General features: G+C 31.0%; 1 protein-coding gene across 1 annotated transcript in view; it reads right to left on the reverse strand.

Moving 5' to 3' along the window:
- Positions 1–21,972, reverse strand: part of LOC118202010 (PR domain zinc finger protein 12-like) — a 66,509-nt gene that overhangs the window by 18,764 nt on the left and 25,773 nt on the right. The window contains exon 4 of the mRNA XM_085823026.1: positions 13,627–13,818. Within this exon, the coding sequence (XP_085679152.1) occupies positions 13,627–13,818 (192 nt within the window). The remainder of the gene's footprint in view (positions 1–13,626; positions 13,819–21,972) is intronic.

Raw genomic sequence — 21,972 nt, forward strand, 5'->3', positions numbered from 1 at the left:
ATACAAATACAACCGAATTGCAAAATTTTTGAGGTTGTTTTGAGGTTATAAATTTATTCTTCTTTCAGAATATCGCGTGGAAACAGGCTGGGGATTAAAGGACATGTTTTGGCGCTTTTCCAAGAGAAATATTCATATTCTATGTTTCAGAGAAGGCTGTGACAGGCATGTATTAAAGTTTGTAAGGTCAAAATAATCAGAAAAGGAAAAACTGCCAGTCATTACTTCTACATGGCAGGAAGACTCCAAACGTATATCTGAAAAAGGTACGTACTGTTTCTAATGTTTAATCGTTAGTGATAAGAGAAAATAGAACGTCGCAGAAAGCAGTTGCAATCTTTTACAACTGTAGCAACAATAAGTAAAATAATAAACGAAGATTTACAACTTAAAAAGAAAAGGCTAAAAAGTATAATGTTCACCAGCTTTTGCCGAGGCATGTGGCTAAAAGCAGAGAGCAATTTGTAGAATCCTACGTGAAAACTATTTAGTGGGAGATATATGGACGTACATTGTGACCCTTAATTAAGCACGGGTTTATCTAAATGACTGCAAGAAAAACGGTCTTTTTATCATCGAAAACGAAGGAAAAAAATTTTACAAGCCTGGTTCTGTCACTGCGAGAATCCTTTCAGTAAGGAATATATGACTTTCGCAGAATTCTCTTACAATATGAAACTAAAAATAAGAAGAAGAGTAGGAAAAAAATTAAATCATCTTAATATACTATCAAGAAAATATTTTAATGTTCGGTATTTACAAAAGAAATTTAATTTCTTTGTCCCAGTGATTTTCAAAGAGTGAAATTTCATGAAGACAAAGCTATAAGTTATACTTTGAAAATTCCAGAATATTACTTGAAAAAATCTGATGTGTACACCACATGACTTCCTAGCACAGAATATTAAATTATACGCACTTTTTCTTGCATTTCATTTAAACGTATTGGATTGAATTAAATCTACATCGTCGATAGAAAATAAACCACAATAGAATAAATGCACTTTTTAAAATTCACTATATTTGTTTACCATAGCAACACTCTGGCGCTAGGTTCACTTAACAGCGTTATATTTCGTCCATATTATAACTCAGAATGCATATAAATTTATATCATTTGAAGAATTATCTAATCGTTGCCACATGTTCTATTCAAATACTATAATAAATCTAGAACGGTGTATAAAAGAAATGAAGCAAACAAAACAAAAAAGAAACAATTTTTCACAGACAATTGAGTATTTCTCATTCAATTAATTCAGTTCTCACTTCCCGACAAGGCAAAAATACATAAAAACTCAAAATATCTATATTAAAAATTACGAAGTAAATCTGAAACACTTATTTCTTCGAATAAATTCCAGAATGGATTAAGCATGATTTAATTCGAAATAATAAAAGAAGGCGTTATCTTTGTTGTTGCGAAGCTTAGTTTCTCTAGATTGGTAACAAATTCAAGTTTGAAATGTAAACAAACATGTCCTCCATCGCAAAATTCCTTAGGCTTAGCTGCACTTAAACAACTTTTAAATTGATGATAACTTCACAAATATTGCATGCAGATTTTACTAAAGGCATAAAAACCTTAACCAAAAGATAAGAACAACATAATTCAATCATTTTTAAAGCAAAAAATGCACAATTTACAAACATATAACAATAAAGAAACTGAGCTCACCGAGCCAAGTAACAGAGTGGATATATATATATATATATATAATTAAAAAGCTAGGTAGTACGTACTGTGCAGAAAGACCTATTTGGTCTTAAAAATTTTTTGCGCAATATGCTGCAAAATTAAGGAAATGGAAAGAAGATAAATCGTAGTGAGCTCGCCAAAAAGTTACCAGGAGCTGTGGCTCCAAGAAATAGTTCAACACAGTATTTAAAAAAAAAAAAAAAAACAATGACAATGAAGGGTGAAAAATTAGGCTACACGCGAAATAAAATGTAGAATATAAAACACAGTAAAATATTAATCGTTGGAAACAGGTAAATGGCAAAAAATACAGTAAAAACCTATCGATGTGATAAGTGAAAAGTTAACACATAACAAAAAAAAAAAAAAAAAACAAAAAAACAAACAAAAAAAAACAATGACAATGAAGGGTGAAAAATTAGGCTACACGCGAAATAAAATGTAGAATATAAAACACAGTAAAATATTAATCGTTGGAAACAGGTAAATGGCAAAAAATACAGTAAAAACCTATCGATGTGATAAGTGAAAAGTTAACACATATAAAAAAGCCAATCGATGGAACAAGTTAAAACCAATAAAACAAATAAAAACATATGAAAAGCATAAAATTATAAAAATTATAAAGCGGTAAATGGTAAATTAGCTCAATTCGACTTCCAACCTGGCTTTTCAAGGGAAATTTCTAGTTAGACGTCGAACCAAGCTCTCTCCATTACGCGTTTCGCCGAAACAGACAATTGAAACTTTTGCGTTATGAAAATTTTTTATAATTAGATGAATTGTCCTAAAAATTTTTTTAGAGTCTCAATTCTCTGTTCCAATTTCCCGACGCGTCCGCACAAAATGACAAATTAAGGTGTAAAAAAATGTAAATGCAACTCCGATGTACAGCAGTCATTAAAACAAAATATATATACATATATTTATATACTTTTGGTGCGGCCGATTGCAACCAAAATACGAAGTGCACATCTGCATGTTATAGCAGTCCTACATACAAAATTTCAACGTTCTGAGGTTACTCGTTTTTGAGTTATGCGAGATATGTACGTACAGACGCCACGAAAAATTTTCTTCAGAATTCATTTTAAATCAGTTTTATATTTTTTTCGGGGAAAAGAGTCATTTATTCTGTCCTTACTTGCGGATGTCACGCAAAAACATTATTAAATTGCATTGGATAACGGTCAAAATCGATATTTTCGTTGAAATATGATACCCGAAAATTTTCGCGATTACAATACTTCCTTTTTTGCTTCGTACAAGGAAATAGAAATGAAGACTGTTACAGGTATTGCATATATAACTTTTCAACGTAATCCTGCAAAGTCTTCTGACGTTTTGTTTATAGACATGTGTAGAGCTTTTCTAAGCTCAAACCCACAACGACTGATGGACTGTGGAAAAGGAATTGATATCAATACCCCTGGAAGTTTTACGAAAATCCCTTCTATCATGGGAATCACGATGCAGACCTGCAGTGCAGAAAAGGGCTATCAGACTGAACATTTAAAAAGAATACTCTTTACATTTTAAACATTAATTAAACGGCACCGAAATCATTCTAATAATGTATATATATATACTCTGTGTATTTTTTTGACTCACAGTTGATCAACGTTTGGTTGTATTTGTAATCACATTCCTGTATTTTGTTTGACACAGTTACGGAGAGTATTTGATATCATTTCCTTTTATGAATCTTGCTCAAAGCATACTCTCAACGTATCACATCTAATGCAATGAGCATAGAAAAAATTCTGATTTTATTTTTAAATAGCCTAGGACATAGTTTATCAAATTTCTTTTCAACTACAAAATTTCAGTATTGCGTACAAATTAATACACAAATAATTACATAAACAGTATGCCTACAATTTTGAATGATTTATTACTAAACTTATTTGCATTTTCCCGTGGATGAAATCAATTTTCTGCTATGAGGAACATCTTCTGTATGTGTACAAGAGGAAAAAGGTTGCCATGTTTGAATACCGACCTTCACTTCCCGACAGAACTTCGACCCCAGATAATTTCCAAGGAAGGACTTTTCTTAGAACAGTTTCTTTCTTGTTCTTAACTGTCTTCTTTCGTTTGAGATGACGAATCCCTGGTTCTAAAGGTCAGACTGAAGAGTAAATTGTTTTCTCACCTATTGTGTTCAAACGGGTGGTGGGAAGGAAATATATTTAAGCGGAAAAATAATCAGTTTCCAGTTTCTGATGCTATTGATAAACAACCGCAGCCTGTAATTTTATAATGACAACGTGTGGGGAAATTGTTTGTTTGTTGCCTTTGTTTCAGTTCAGTTTCTGAAACAAAAAAGACAACGTGCATTTCAAAAGAATGAAAACAATTAGGTCCAGGTCTTTGGTGCAGTGCTACTAGGATTTGAATAACAAAAATGAAGTTTGGAGGCTTAGTAATTGCATTACCCGACCCTCTTCTTGTTTATTACTTGTAGTTTCTTCTGTATTTAGTAGTCTGTACTTTCTGACATATTTTTAATCTGCATCCTTAACTCTGCCATTGGTGGACTCTTTCAGAAAGAATTGTGTCATATTGATTCACAGAGAGATGCAGTTTTATATCCGTTAAGCATTAATGTTATAATTATTGACGTTGAAGCTTTTTTTTTTTTAATTTAATTTTATTATTATTATTTTTATTATTATTATTAAAAGAAACACAACAAGTTCCCCATGTACCACATAGTATCACATGGGGCTTACAGAAGTAAGTATGAAACACAATACAAAATAAACAGAAGAGAAAACTGAAATAAAATTAAGGATGATTACAAAGTTTTACAATGAATTGACAAAAAGTGTTAAAAGCACTTCTCTCGGAAATAAATTGGTAAAACTCTGGAGGCCAGTTAATATTAGAATTTTTCAGTCCCAGTTTCAAGACTTTTCTTTCGCTCTCATATTTAGGACATAGAAGAAGCACATGTTCAACATTCTCCTCGCCGCCGAGGCCACAGTCACAGACAGACTCAGGACTCAAATCTGCTCAAATAACTTTTAAAATTCCCATGTCCAGTAAGAAACTGGGTTAATTTGTAACTTGTGAAGAAATGATGACACGACAATCTCATTTTAATAGAAGGGAAAAATCTCCTAGTTAAATTCCCTTTATTTGAATTAATGAATTCGTGATTCCACGACTCCACAATGCTTTCATACATGACCTTCTTATAAAAAAAAAAATAGGGATATTGACAAAAGTGTCAATTTCCCGCTTAGTCGCAGTCTTAGCAAGAAAATCGGCTCGTTCGTTCCCAACAACACCTGTATGACCTCGAACAAATGAAAATGAAACCGAAATATTTTTATCCTTTAGATTTTTCAGTTCTTTTTGAATCTCGATAATAATATTATTAGAAGAAGAAATACTTTTTAAGATCTCCAAGGATGAAAGAATCAGTACAAATGAGATAGTCTAAAACAGCACTGTTTTGTTTAGAGACCCATTTGACGGCGAAGTTTAAGCACAAAAGTTCAGCTATAAAAACGGTACATTCATCTCTGATTCTAAATTGAAAGTGCTCAAATTCAAGACCATTTTTGAAGACAACAAATGCGAGATCAACCTTGCCATCAATTTTGCTGCCATCAGTATAACAAGTTATAGGCGAATCATGCACGATTTTATTGCTAAACTGAATAAAATTAACAGCATTTCTTTCTGAAGGATGAGGGAGATCAGATAGAGGTAAAATACAATCATACTGAGAGACAGTAGAAGCAGAAATATTTTCCTTATAAGCAATAGAGTGAAGAATGGCAATGTCAATTGGAGGAAAGCCAGAAATTGCATAAACAGACTCATAGCTTACGGTACGATATCCACATATGACCCGCAGAAGTATCAACCTTTGAGCACGTCGTAAATATCTATAATTTATCTTCTTTTTGAGCGATATACCCCAGACTCTAGAGCCATACATAATGAAGGGTGCATTTCCTTGTTTATAAATGAGCGAATGAACGTTGTAATTAATACCGTATGTGTTGCGTGCAATACGACTTAATCCACGCTGTAATTTATCACATTTCTCTGATACATAAAGTTAAGTGTTGTTTCCAAGAAAATTTACAGTCAAGAAAAACCCCAAGATATTTCATTTGCTTTACCACAGTCAAAGGGGTGCCATCGAGAGATAACTGAAATGCATCATAATAGATGTTTCGTTTTTCAATAATCATAACCCTGGTTTTATCAGGATTAAAATCTAATTAAAAACCTTTTGACCAGTTGGAGGCGAAATTTAAAGTCTCTTGTGCCTGTAAAAACGTAGCAGAAAGATCTCTATTCTGGAAACAAAACAAAACATCATCCGCAAAGGCTATAGTATCAAAACAAGCAAGATTTTTCAGTTTTCATAGGAGATCATTAATAATAATATTCCAAAACGTAGGTCCTGAAACTGAGCCCTGAGGGCAACCCCTTTCAAGGTGACGAATTGCAGAAGCCGAGCCCAATTGCAGTTTGGCCGACCGATCATTTAAAAAATCAGCAGCAAGTGAAAAAATATTCATTGGAAGTTCCACTTTTTTGAGAAGATTGAGAATACAAGGCCACCACGCATAGTCCAAGGCGCCCTTAATATCCAAAAAGACCAAAATAGTGTGCAAGTTTTTCTTTTTTCCTCTCTGAACAATTTCATTCAAGCGTAAAAGAGCGTCTTCAGAACTTTTTTGAGGTGTAAAACCATACTGATTACCAGAAAGAAGGTCTCCATGGCGGAGATACCAGCAAATTCTGTTAATAAAAAGTTTTTCCAAGCACTTACCCAAAACAGGAAGTAAGCTTATACACCTAAGGTTATCTAGGCGAGGAATCCTAGACTCATTTCCTTTAGGAATAAGAATTACTTGAGAATGTTTCCAAACACGAGGGAAAATGCCAACATTTAGGCAAACGTTAAAAAGTTTATGGAGAAATTGAGGAAACATTAAATGAAACTGTTTAATAATCTCATTCGAAATAGAGTCAGGACCAGGTGATTTATTTGGTTCCAACATATAAATAACTGTATTAACTTCATCACAAGAAAACATAGGATCTACAAAAGAAGAATAAGCAGTACGCGCAGCTTGACGGTATTCCTTATGCAAATCATCATCATTTTCCTCTAGATCCGAGGGGAAAGATTTCTGAAGCACAGCAGTAATTGTCTCTTCTAAGACGTTGAAGCTTAAAACAGAAATATTTGATTTGAAGACTTATAAATGAAATTTTCATACTGCAAGCATATACACATAGTATATGATGTTAGAAATGTATATTATGCAGTTATTAACTAATTAATATAAGTGTTTATAAAATTATTAGTTTCACCACAAATTACATAAAGTACTAGATATATTATCAGGAAATAAAATAAAAATACACATTTTTAAAGTGTTTTAAATCTCTCAGATTGCTCTACTATACGTAATGTAATTTATAATTCTGAAGATAAACTAAAAATCTTATTCCCCGAAGTGGCAATTTGCCAGAAAAGCTATATTAAAGATCTTTGGCAATAAGATAGGAGAAAACTGCAAGAATTGACAGTTTGTCAGTCTGGAATGCACTGTGGTAATTTAGAAAAATGACAAATAAATGTAAAGTGAAAAATGAAAAACATGTCTATAGGCATGTCTAATGTGAAGTGGTAGGAGTACGATAGATTTAAAAAAAAAAAAAAATGGACAAAACTTATATTAAAGTGATAGTATTTTAGTGAAATAGTCTTGTCATTTTGAGAGAACTGCTGATAACGACTGCCCTGTTAAAAAGTAGCAAAAATTCTTCTCTCCATTCTGCCAAACTTTATTGTTTAGTTACGAAATATAAGTAACGTAAAAGAGAAGAAAACATTTTAAATGAAGTAGAATAGGTGTGGTATCATCTGCTATGAGAAGGGAAGAGAAAGAAAACTGTCTTTCGTTTTTTAAGAGCTCAGAAATTTATATTAAAATTTTTAATTTAAGTCTATAGGTTACAATAAACGTGAAAGACATCATGGAAATCTCATTCACCAACTGAAGAAGGTTTTTGAATGCTTTTAGCATAATAATTTTAATAGAATGATGAAAGTTTCAATAGATTAATGTGGAAAATTTATTAATGTCTCCTATTCTTATTGCACATACTTGTTTCGAAGCTGTATATAGGTAAAATAAGCTGTGTTGTTAAACTAAACTATCAAGGAATGGTATAAATTCCTCTCTGAATTTAAATCTGACTTAGGGGTTTTAAGAAATAAATCGAAATTTATTTATCAATCGAAAAAAGTCATTATTAAAATGAACTTAAAGATGAATCCAGTATTTGTAAGAGAAGCAAGATATATAAGAAAATAATGGGACGGCAACAAAATTACTGCGTACAGATCTAACGGAAAAAGTTTCCTTATAATGATAAGAAGAAATAGCTTTTTCAATAATATAAGAGTACAAGACTGTGTTACTCATAGTAACCGGGTTCCATAAATCAGTTCCCGAATAAGAACAGTTTTAATACTAGAAAATATAGACTAAAAAGAAATAATTGTTTTTTCTTACAGAGAGACAAGTTTTAACGTGGGAAACAATGTAAACGGAAAAATATATTTCATAAATATAATTTTGAAATTAAATATATTTTCTGTTATTGCAACGTCGGGAAATGAGTTATAAGATTCATTTTCAAGAATAAATTTCCTTTGGGTCAAAGGAATTCTTAATTGATATCATGTTTATTAATTCTCTTTAACTTATAGTAATGGACGAATACAATCAATGCAGCAAACTGAAAATGAGAAAGCGAGATAATTCTCTTTTAAAATAAATCGTAATTATGAATAAAAAGCAGTACGTATAGGATTGGGGTTTTTTCTCACAGTTCTTCATCATTTGGAGATGTATTTGAATTAGAAAATAAATCTGATTTAGATCAAATTTAGCAAAGAAAAAATTCTCCAGCTTCATAGTGTACGAAACAGAATTTTCAAAATGTTATTTCAAGATATTAACATTTTTTCCGGTAGAACATAAGTAAATGCTGATATTCAGCATTGAAAGATATCATCATAATGGAAGTGAGGAAGCAAATACTTTTGAGCTGACTAAAAAATTCGATTGAAGTTTTTACACTATGTTTTCGAAGATTAATGGATAAAACATGCCAAAAACTTTTTCTAAGTAAAATGAAGCAGTTCTTAAATTTTAAAATCAAATTATACACTTAACAGCGTTAACGTCTTTCAGAGTGCATTCTTAAGGCCGAAAATTTCGAATCTCTTTCCAAATATTAGTTTTCCGAAATCTGTTGCAGTTCGTTCATTTGTTAAAAGCATGTATGGGTAGGAAGCAGGTGGTCTTCGGTTTAAATTCCAAGTGAGCAGTGAGTGTTTATTGCTCAAGCGGGAATTCATAAAAATTGTAGGCTTTCATGATGAGAGTTATAAAGTTAAATTTCGGACTATTTTCAATGTCTGGAACTGTATTTTGCAAACATTTCAACATGTTTATATCACTATCAAGACATCCACCTATTGAGAATCCTATATTTACTCCTTACATTTAGTCAAAATGGCCATTTTATTGTTAAGTACTGCCTGATGGGTCACGAAACTATTGCGCTTTTATGAAGCCAATGATTAGCTATTATTTCATTTGCATAAAAGTGAAGTGTCCCAAAGTGATCCTGAAGCTTATTAATCTGCGAATTAAAGAATGAGGTGAATTAAATCAAGAATTTAAATTTCTAAGGTTAGTTAAGCAAATACTTTGTGGTCGTATGCTTGAACCTAGAAGTATAATAATCGAGGGAACGAGACTCTGTGACAATAAACAGAACATTCATTAAATTTAACGATAAGGTAACATAATGTAAAATAAAAGGAACAAAAAGAATGGTGGTCCGTAACTGTGTGATCTACACTAAAGCAAGTAATGAGCTTTTTGCACATTATGTTTCGGCTAGGCGGGACTGAACGTCAAACGGGACATTTCTTGGAACCCGCATTCCCGCAAAAACCTACGTAACTAAGCTACCATTTTCACTTACTAAACAGACCTTGAACACAAAACTAACCGATTATCGCTCAGATTGGCGAAAGAGACGTTTGTTTTCAAATTCCATGCTGTATCGCTGTTACGGAAGCATTTCAGTAATTTCTTTGTGACATTTTAAACTTTTTTGTTATTATTTAAGATAATAGAAAGGTGGTGGCTATTAAGTTGATCACTTTGATCTCGACACTGGCGATTCTGAAAGCTAAAGAGAAGAAACGTGCAGCAAAGACGTGAAGCAGTGTTTGCTCAAGAGAGTTAGCACTGGCGATAAGAATATTTTATTTATATTTTTCAACACTTTTATAAACTTCTATTTCAATTTACTATTTGTTAAACGTTTTTAATAAATTTCAATATTATGAACTTTCTTTTATGTAATCTAATTCAAAAATGTTTGTACTAAGCAATCATGTTTCAAGATTATAATAAATTCTAATTATATATTGCTTATGTAATTAACATTTTTTTAATAATAATGTTACTATTAAGCAGAATTAAATCCGAAATTTTAAGTTTGAAAAACACGTAATTCTGTGCATATATTTGTTTCTGATGTGAACTTATTTAATTTTAAATACTTGGTGTGTGTATAAATATGTGTATGCGTGTGTGGGTGTTAAGTTTCAACTGTATGTTATTATACCAATTTGCTTATAGTTTAAAATTAAGTTTATATATAGTTAATTATCCCAATGCTGTATAGTGACATAAAAATACTTAAATGTTACATATGTTTGAATGAAATTTTAATGTTTTCAATCAATACTCTGGTTGTTTATGATTTAAAAATTTAAGCAAAGCTTGCACTCCATCTACATGGTGTCCATCTGCATTTAATGCCAACAAAATTAAATTATTCCAGTAATTTATTATAAATAACTTTCTTGATATCTTATTTTGCTATCTAAAAAGTTGCATATATTTTTAGGTTTCAGAGGGATATCGACGATAGATTAGCATGGATATCTGTGCATTTGAGATTTTACACAATAGCATATCTAGCCAAATTGCCAAAAAATAATACCAGATTTAGAGAAGCAATTCCACCAGGAGAAAGATTAGCTGCCACTCTTAGCGTTTTGGCCACAGGTATAGGTAATTTATATATCTGCATGTCATTCAATTACCTAGCTATTAATATATATATATATATATTGTTATAAAGAATTATTAGATTTAATTATATTTAATTACAATACAATTTTTTAAAATGTAATGTAATCATATCTAGCACTTTCGTGCATTAAGCTGCAGAAAAATATCAGCAAAAACATAAGCTAAGAAATTTAGAAGCAATTTTTCACAAATCCCCAAAATTGAAATTCGTAAGTAATAAATTTCAAATATTCCTATAAATAGAAAAAAGAATTTAATAAATGTTAAAACCAAAACAATCTTTGATGAGATTATTGCCTTTGAATTTATCTTTGACAAAATTGTGAATGATAATAAGATGTCTGTGAGGTAATGAATAAAGGTAGTTAAGAATATTTTTCTTGAAATTTGGCTCTTTAAATAAATCTTGAAATTTCGACTGTACAATATTAGTATGAAGAAAAGTCTTACCTTTCTTGCTGTTCCCTCTAGTACCTCTGCGTTTTTTTACTAAAAAGACTGAATTGTTCGTGTACAGTAGCATAAAAGGCAGATTTACTGTATGATAATTTTCCATCAGTTTAATACGCGAAAATACTAGGCATTATGTTTTTTAAAAAAATTGTTTTGTAATTAAATATATAAATATATATTGGTGTAAAGAATTATCAGATTTAATTAAAGATAAATGTATAAATTCAAAATTACTTATGATAGAAGCGAAAGTTATATAACATTAAACTATTATTTATTGAAAATATATTCATAATAAGACATTTTGTAGAAATATTTTATATTTGTCGCTGATGATTATACTTTTTCCTTTAGGAGAAGCACAAAGCTCTTTATCCTTTATCCCATAAATGTGGCTTCTTTTGAATTTCGTTAATAAAATTGGCTTCTATTTCCACCGTCCACGATCGTACTGTTCCCGCCATCGCCATATTGGAAGTTACCCGTGATCCTTCAGAAGCAGAACTTTCGTCTGATTGGTTGACTCTACCCGGGACCCGAGACATTTTCGGTCAGGTTTGAAAAAATCCCTCGTAGCCGCAACACCGCTTCCGTAGCTAGGCGGGACTTCGCTTCAGGCACGGCTCTTTTTTCTAGGAATTTCCCCGGTTAAATCAGTGCCTCCAGAATCTCGTTTCTCAGAAAAGTCCCGTCTAGCCGGGACTGTAGCCAAGTGTGATAAGGGTTTAATCGATTATCGTTCAAATCGGGACCACGTGATCCTCCAGAAGCAGAACTTTCGTCTGGTTGTCTCTACCCGGGACCCGAGACATTTTCGGTGAGGTTTGAAAAAATCCCGCGTATCCTCAAGATTGCTTCCGTAGCTAGGCGGGACCTCGCTTCAGGTGGGGCTCTTTTTTCTAGGAATCTTCCCGTTTAAACCAGTGCTACCAGAATCTCGTTTCTCAGAAAAGTCCCGTCTAGCAGGGACTGTGGCCATGTGTGATGATAACCTCTTTACTGTTTGGCGTTGAAGTCTTTGTAGTAAGTGAGAATGGTAACCTAGCTACGTGTGTTTCCTGGAATTGTGCAGGTTCTGAGAATTGTCCCTTTCGACGTCAAGCCCCGCGTAGCCGAAACATAATGTGACTGCGACCTTAGCTCTCCATGGATGCAGGTATGCCACAGATGCGCATGTGCATTCTGGTAGGATTGAAAACTCAAACTGGTAGATGTAATAAGTTATATTATTTTATGGCTGAATGGTGTACCATATTCTTTATTTTCAATGCAGAATTTAGCGTTCCATTTTAATGTTTATTTCTGTTCACTTCTAAATAATCCTTTCCCCCCTTCCTGTTCTATTTAAAAGAATTCTAGAAAAGCTTGAAAAATTTGATTGAATACTCAGATTTATTTTATCAAAATGCATTAAAAATAACCGTCAAGATCCAACAATTATAAATTTGTATTTCATTTGCTAAACTTTATTTGTATATCACAATAAATACAAAAATATTTTTAAATACTGTATCATTGAATTTGTTTTATTTAAATGTAGATTTCAAATTTTACTTTAATAAAAATCTTATAAGGTATTTCTCCCGGCTTCTTAGCATGCCTTCGTGGTGCAGCGGTCAGCACGTTCGGCGCGTGTTCGAGAGGTCCGAGGTTTGAGTCCAGGCGAGTGCATTGCACATTTTTCATTTCTCCTGCTTTCAAAAATATAACTAATGTCTGTAGAGACGTTTAGGGTTAAAAAATGTTTTTCTTTTTTCTTCTTATTAATTTTAACAGAACGGATTCGAGAGTTTTAAGGAAATTTTAGGACTCCAATTCGTATTCAAGAAACTTTAGGATTCATTTTATTACCTACATTTTCACGATATTCTAATTTTGCTTGAAGTGAAATGTAATACGAATGATTTTCATGTGTTAATAGAAAAATTCAAATTGAAATAGTTTGAAATTAAATCACAATTTAAGGAACGAAATCAGATATTATTAAATACACAGATTACTGAAATTCCTAATTTTTGGGAAATAAAATTTGCGTGCAGGTTTTGAAGAAGTCTAAATAATTGCAGACAATTTTATATTTCTGACTAAGTATGAACACACAATTTTCTTCTTATTAATAAAGACAATTATTTGATATAGTTAAATATATTATTTAGTAGATAACTATGAGCAACTAATAAAATATTAAAAAAATTACGTTTCAAGAAACTGTATAATACTTAAAACGAAAATATCGATTAGTTGAAAGCTTATGCAGTTAGTTAAGAGAAAGAAATCTTTTTAAGGACTTAAAATTTTTCTTACTTCCCAGGCGTCATCTATAATCTTGTCTGAGGGATTGACGAGACGGCCCGGAAGTGGGCCGATAACAGTTTTTTCTTCTATTTTGGACGCAGCAAAAATTCCAATTCCGCCGAAGGGTATTGTGGACACATCAAAATATACTTCCACTGGAGTATTTTTCAAGACATCTAAAGAAACAGTGCAATAAAAAAGCTTTTAAAGTTATCTCCAGAATAACAATAACTATATCATCTTTTTTTAACTAACTGTTTAGACATTAAATTGCAAGTGATTTCACATAGAAAGCAAAACAGTACAATAAAATTCTGGTTAATGCAATCGGAAGGGCAACTGGTAGTATAAAGCAAAATAAATGAAATAAAATGATAATTCTGTCATTTTTAAAAAGATATTTATTTAAATGAACTATAGAATAATTAAATACATAATTAATGACATATGATTGATTTTCAGTTTGATGTGTTTCTGATTTTAAGCTCCAAATTGTTTACTTTGTTGTCTAGTTCTCTTAAGGTTAATGAAAATTGAATTGATATTTATATATTTATTACACTTGTTTCCTAAGATAGAGATAGTGAGACCATATTCTTCTGAAGGTTAGAGAAATAAGACAGTTTCGACGACTAAAAAAAAAAAAAAAAACATAATCGTATTGTTTGAAATAATCATTACCTTAGTTGGAGTTTAATTGCCCACATATTACAGTGAAACCATCCAAATAGTTCCAATGATTCCAAACGATTTCCCTCTTAAATGAAAATAAACAATCTAGTTTCCAGAAATTCTATTTCTTTTTTGGATTCTATTATATTACTATTTTTCTTCGTACTTGGAAAATGGAAAAGGAAATTGAAGCGTCTGGAAAAAGTTTAAATGAGTGACCTGAAACATTGCTGAAAGTAAACACGTAGAAGAAAGCTAATCTTCTGTGAAAAACATTATTTTGATGAAGAATCACTTGTGATAACAAATTATATTCAGAAAAATATGAAATACCCGAAAAATTAAACACTTTTCCCAGTATTATAATAATCATGTTAGTTTCAAATCTGTAGCATTAATAACTGAACTCCGTTTGTGTATTTCGATAATAAATATAAAGTGAAATCTCTTCTGACGATCACGTCTCTATACATATCTTAGAAATCCGTATACATACCTTAGAAATCTCTTCACTGCGAAATGTAAATAACTGAGAAAACCCAACTAAAAGTATTAGCTATTGTAATAATAACAGTATGCTTAAAGCAAAAGAAAAGAAAAAAAATCCTCTGTTCCCTCCGAAATTGTCTTGTTCTGCAATAACTTGTGAAAAGTCTGGTTACTTTTATACGTTAGGAATATTTTCTGTTAATTGCTGTATCACAAAATTGCCATTGAATATATAATAAATTAATTGACTGTTGATTAATAAATTTTTATCTTTTAAACATAACGCTAGAATTTAGTTTATAACGCTTTAACTTTTGAATAGAACGTAGCTCATATTCTCTTTTTGTTTTTTTTAGTATACTGCGATAAGCACATGCTTAAATGTGCTTATCGCAGTATACTTTTTTTGTTAATAGTTCCCAGTATTTTAGGAACAAATTTTGTGCATTTAGCAGAACAGCACTAAAATTCCTTTTTATTTCGTGGATGTCCTTGCATATTGCTGTCGGTGATAATGACTAAAAAGGGAACTAAATTTCAGTACTAGCAAAAAACTAGAGTTTCAAATAACTAAAATTAATATTACAGTATTTATATCATATACATTGGTATTCTGCCACTTCGGATTTGTGAGTCATTTGTGAAATTCGCTGAAGCTCGATGTGCATGGAATCATACCATATTAGTTATTAAGTAGCTAAACACCAAGGTTTTTCAGTTTATTTTCCTTAAATCAAGTCGTAAACGTAGAACTGCTTTTATTGGTTTAATATCATGAATCCGGTTTTCGCTTACTCTTTTTTTTCCCTTAGATGGAGCTATATAGCCTTCCACTAAATTTATGAATTCACAGTACTACGCTTACGGAACACTTTCAATTCCTGAAGAAGACATACATGTTTCATTTGTTCTCCGAAATGCATTATTCTGTTTATTGTTATAATCTCAAATTTAAGCCTGAATTTTGTGAAATATTATCCGAAAATCACTGTTCGAAAATAGATTTCCTAGTGCAAAGCAGGTGAAATAAAATTAAGAGGAAACTGCAAAACATTACAATTTTACTTACAGAAGATTATACAACTTATACTAGTTTCTTCTATCCATAACTTGGTTTATGCTTCAAAATAAAGTAAAAAAACTGAATACTGCCTTTCCCCAAAAGAAAGAGAAAAGAACAATTCCGCTTGTGTGAAAATAAATATCAAGGGCACACAAGCATTGTAGTGTAATTGTTGTGTAAAGCAGCGGTATGCTATTTCAGCGATATAATAAATTTATTCATGCTTGTATAAACTTCCAAACAGCACTAACTTAAGATATCGTGCTTTTAAGTTATAAAAACAATTCTAACACTTTTCTAAACATAAATTCAGCTGAAATGAATCGCACTAAGTTCTGTTGGACTTTTTTACAGTTGAAAAAAGCTCTTTTAGATAAGCGGAGTGGAAATAATTCATCGCTAGGCAACGGCATAAATGATAATTCTCATAAAGACAGAAATAACTCAAATATTTTACGCAGTCATTGCTAACACAGATAAAAAGCAACGTAAAGATTACTACACTTGGGGAATTCTAAAGGAAGAATATGAAAGAACCATTTCGAAATTGCAATCAGTTCTTGTTTCGCAAAAGATCAATAATGCAATCGTTCTTATGGTATAGTTTCGTTTCCGTTTTAATCCTTATAAAAGGATACAATCAAAAAGAAATTAATCTCATGCTTTTGGCATCTAGGCTCAATTAGCTGCTAATTGAAAAGGATTCTGTCGACTTTTAAGAAAAGCTGCAACTAAATTGGATTGTAAATGTCTCTAACAGAAAATGTTTATCGCTTTCGGATGGAGGAAATCTGGAGGAATATAATGAATTAATTAATGATGTTTTAAAATAGAGAATGCTGAGGAAGAAGTAAAGAAATGAGACCACCGTGGAACATATTCAGATAAAATACTTAAAACAATGCAAATAAAAACACAAAAACGAAATGGATACCAAAAGAGTACGTTTTCATATGCACGTTTTAAAAACGGCCAATATTCCCATTGCAAAAGATAGACCAGCGGCCGAGCGGTAAAGACGCTGAACACTGGTAGTTCGGTCCGAGGTTCGAATCCCGCGAACGGGCTGGCTGCATGGGCGTTTTCGTGGTTTTCCCCATGTGTAACGTGTATACGAGCCAGTTTCCCTTAGAAAGTCCTCCACGAAAGGCATCCCTCCCCTTAGGCAGATAGCCCTAGTGTGCTTTGCCATAATTAAAATACACTACACAAAAGATAGCCTATGTGGGGAAACGGAAAACTTTTGTTTCAGTAAGTTCTATCACTCCTTAAATTCCCCCCCCCCTTGGTTTAAAAAAAAAACCTGTCTGCTCATACTTCAGCTTTATTGAAGGACAACAAAGCAAATCTTTTTTATTGTAAACTTCTTTTTTAAAATTTTGTTATGTGTCAGGTTTGTTTATTAAATGAAAACATTATTCATCATTCGTTTGAAAAAGATAGTCATAAAAGTGAGATTTTATTCGGCATTTAAAGTTAACCTGAGAAATTTGTATGTCATACGTAATACATTAAGAATTATCTTATATTACGTATAATTATAGTATAATTAAATTACTTATGTTAATTACAATACACTGTTTATAAATTTATTAAGTAATTACTTGCAACAATATTTTTTCAGATTTTAAAATTTCTCAAATTTAGTTATTATTCATAATTAAAATTATTTTGTCTTATTGTTATTGATATTCTTATTATTTATGAAAGATATATGTATTTCATTTTTCGGTATATATCCTAATTTTAATCAATCCTGTTATATCTATGTGTTTAATGGTATTTGAAATTTGCTGATATCTTAATTTAGCTAATTATAAATTTATTAACATTTTAATGAAGTGCATTGGATAATATCGCTAGCAAAACAAGCAAAAGCCACCCGCATAAGAAAAACGAAATCCTTCATGAAATACTTTTTTTTTAAGGGAAACTAGCTCAAATTCGCATTACAAATGGGGAAAATCAAGAAAACTTCCGTAAATGATTTTTTCGATAATCGTTTGCAGACATAGCGTTTTGTTTTTCTTTAATTTTATTTCCAAGAAGACGTAATTCATGGGTAAGGGCGGCCAAGTTTTATCCCAAACAAAGGCGCCTCGTCAAGAAGGGGCGCTATTGTTGCTGATAAACTAAAAGTTCAGAGTAACGCATTGGGTTTCTTCCTCTTCAGTTAAAATTAATGGATGGTAAAGGCTAAAGAAAAGTAATAAAAGGGGATTTGTACAAATACATTTGCTCATTCATAGCAATTTTACTTTCATTCAGTGCTTTCTAAATTTTAAAAGTTTATGAACCAAATTTTAATCCATTTTACATATATATAAGACGTCTCAATTTTGAATTGTCTATGCTAATAAAATGATTTTTGTTCCAGATAATGAGGGTAAAACACTGATGAATGAGAAAATATCTACACAAATCTCCCTTGAATACACTTCCTTTTAATTTTTAGAAGGGCAAGGCCTTTGCTAACCTGTATGGTTAAAATACTGAAACTCCCAAAATTTCATCTTAGAGCTCCAATTTTCTCCTTTCCATTAAAGGACAAAAAGACTGAAGGTTTCCAAATAATATCATTTCTAGTTCCTAACAAAGGAGTTTCTATTTGACCTTGACTGCGAACTCTTTCATAAACAGATTCTCAAGTTCAGACAAGTTCTTTGGTCAGGCTAACAAGAAAACGGTATGAATACTGATCTGCCATGAAAGTTAAAAGTTTTCTTGCGATTTTGTAATACACAGCGGAAATATAATTAACGCTTCACGTTGCGTCAAAACTTTAAAAAAGTATTTAAGATTCAGTTCCTGTTCTTGAAAATTTACTTCACGGAATTCATACATTAAAATCTGTAAGAATATAACTTCTATATTTAATCTAAAAATAGATATTTGTTTAAAAAGTAAAAAAAGTGGCCCATTATTTGCAACAGTTTCAGAGGCAAGATGAAGCTGAGTGTTTGAATACAGCTTATGCTTTATGTAATGAATTTGTAATGTTGCTTTGGCCATCATTTAGGTAATCTTAATTTTATGATTATTTTCAATGTTATAAATATCACTTTCGTAGCCGCTTTTGGAAAGGATGGAGTAAAACGAATTTTAATATGTTTATTGAGAGTTATTATTGGAAATAAATTTATATTTTCTATACTGATGCCAGGAAATATGCTACTTTGTTCATAAGTAAGTGTAAATAAATTCATGTTGTTTAGAATTATTAAATTAATATAAACTAGAAATGGGCAAATCCGTTCTTCTCGAATTCAAATAGTTTCTGGGTGTCGAATACCCAATTAACTCGAATGCTCTTAAGACTCAAATTTGTTTTACATTGAAAAATTAAAAATAGTAAACAAATTATAATATTAAATTATAACACCTATCTTATTAATTAACTTACCTAATGAAAAGTGTAAATAAAGAAAAGAAAAAATATAAAAAAGTGCTACGAAATTAATATAAGTTTATTTCTATATGTTTTTGTGTGTATTATTTCTGTATAAAATTTATTTCTGTATTCTTGTGTATATATTACACAATATTCGAGATACTCGAATTCTATTTAATACAATAATATTTGATGTATTCGATACCATTCGTCCATTTCTAATGTTAACACAAACAAAAAATACAGTTTATATTAAAATCTAACTTTGTGATGTAACCGTTCCTGTGTGCTCTGTTAATAAATCCTTTTAAAGCTAGCCGGCATTAGTGTCTATTGAGGAACGGCTACATCACATATGTAAACAATAATACTCACAAAGTTTATTATTTCGGAGTCGTAAAAATATCATAAAATGCACTCATAAATTCAACTTGTATCAAGAAAATAACATATAATAAATTGCTCAAAAATTGTTTACTACTCAGCAAAACATACATAAATGTCTTACCATAAGCTTTTATATTTAAGCTGAATTCTTCGAAATCTTAATCTTAACAAAATATTAAGCTGATTAAGCAACACACACTTAGTAACTCTTTTACTTTATTTAAATAGTCATTCGATTTTATTCATAATTATTTTCTTTCGCTTCAAGAAATATTTTTTAAGACAATTGAAAACAATTATATTATATTTTAAATTGAAAACAATTATATTTACCTGAAGTAGTATATTATAATCATTTTCTCAAAATGTTCGTCGAAAGATAAATCAACAAGTACAATATTTTATTTTATGTAGAATAAAACATTTAATAAGGAACAACAGCACTCAAAGGAAATAAAAATAATAAAAGATTTGACGTAAACACATCATAAATCATCGCTAGTCTAAACATTTCCGCGGGGGGAAAACATCTGCTGCTGTATGTCAGAATCGAAACTAATAAATTCTAATGAACAACGTCCATGAATATATTCAAACTTTAACATCAAAACATGTATTCAGTGAAACAATATTATTCACAAATTAATTTACTATGCGCATTAACATTTTAAAATAACAAATTACAATTCAAGAAATAACGTTTGTTAACAGAAAGCTGTTTGCTTTCGTTTAATACTCTTATGTAGTATCAATAAATGAGATTTCAGTAAAGAATTTACATTTGCTTTAAGAAGCAGCTTATAATAAATAATCAGTTTAAAAGAACTTTAAACTCAGATTAAACGATAATGTAAACGAAACTTATCTTTTCCGTTGAAATTGTCCAGTTGATGATTCGATGTGCTAGCAGCACGGTATGACAATTTTAATTCCAGAATTGGTTTCCAGAATATTTGACCAGTAGTCCACACCTGAAAAGAAACTGAGCCGATCTCCAGCAACTAAAAGTTAAATTCTGGAGTAAGAGCTTGTTAAAGCCAAACAGAAATTCTAAACATTTTGTTGCGCCATTTTGGATTCAAATTTAGTTGGGCGCCAATGTGTAGTAGCCGTTCCTCAATAGACACTAATGCCGGCTAGCTTTAAAAGGATTTATTAACAGAGCACACAGGAACGGTTACAAACAAAAGAAATATATATAAAAATGAAACATAAACGAAATGGAACATCAAACATTGAGAATAACATAACATAGTAAGCTATCATCATGGCGGCTGGAGGTCGACTTACGTTTTTTCATATCGCCACGAGATGGCGTTTAAATAAAATAGTTCAATTACACTTAAATAGGTCTGTTACAACTTGTCAATAATACCCAATTACAGTATTAGTATACGTAAATAATTTTTTGTAGGGAACTATGCCACCAAAACAAAAACCTTCCGATGCACAGTTAAAAAAAGCGAAATGAAAATCTAAAGAAAAATGTAACACTTTTTTGCCACTGTTTAAAAAAAAAAAAAACATCCCAAACAGCATTAAAATCAGAAATTGCATTAAATTTGCCTTCTGCAAGTAGAAATATTTCATATGAAATTGAAAATGATAGGGAAAGACAAAAATTAAAATCCAAAGCCACGAAAGTGAAATAATATGGTAGTTGTTAAAATAAAATCTATGAATAATACATCAAAATTAATAGATTTTAATGATCTCACAACATGGTGCAAAACAAATAGAAGCATTGAAATATTTGTTCGATATGGATCTTAATTAAGCGATGATATAACTGTTTATCCTGATAAAGTAAATAGACATTTCGATAAAGAATGGTTATGAAAACCAGTGAAAAGAAGGAATTTAGAAATTGGTTGATATGATGCGCTTTTCTGTTTTCTTGCATTCTGTTTGCTAAGAATCAGAATGTATGGGCCACTGGGGGATTTCGAGACTGATAACATTTCAATTCAGCCTTATCAAGACATGAAACTTCATTGCATCATAAAAGTAACTATGCCCAGTTTACAACATACGAATCAAAAACTAACAGAGATTGTTTTATTCATGATCAATTAAAAGATGCGATTTTTAAAGAAAAGAAAAAGTGGAGGCATAGTTTAAAAGTTATTTTGGATGCAATTTTACACTGCGTAAAAGATAATAACTCTTTGAGAGGAACTTGTCAGAAAATAGGTCGTCTAAAATATGGAAAATTTTTTAATACTGTAGAATTAACCAGTGACTACGATTCTACTCGTATTATAGCACAGCATATTGAAAATCCTAAAATTAACTTTTTCTTTCCTATAGTACAAAAGGATAATATAGCTGCTGCCAAATTAGACAGCATATT

The sequence above is a fragment of the Stegodyphus dumicola genome, chromosome 8 (assembly GCF_044657685.1).
Source record: "Stegodyphus dumicola isolate Sdum_Otavi_A_Nest chromosome 8, ASM4465768v1".
NCBI lineage: Eukaryota > Metazoa > Arthropoda > Arachnida > Araneae > Eresidae > Stegodyphus > Stegodyphus dumicola.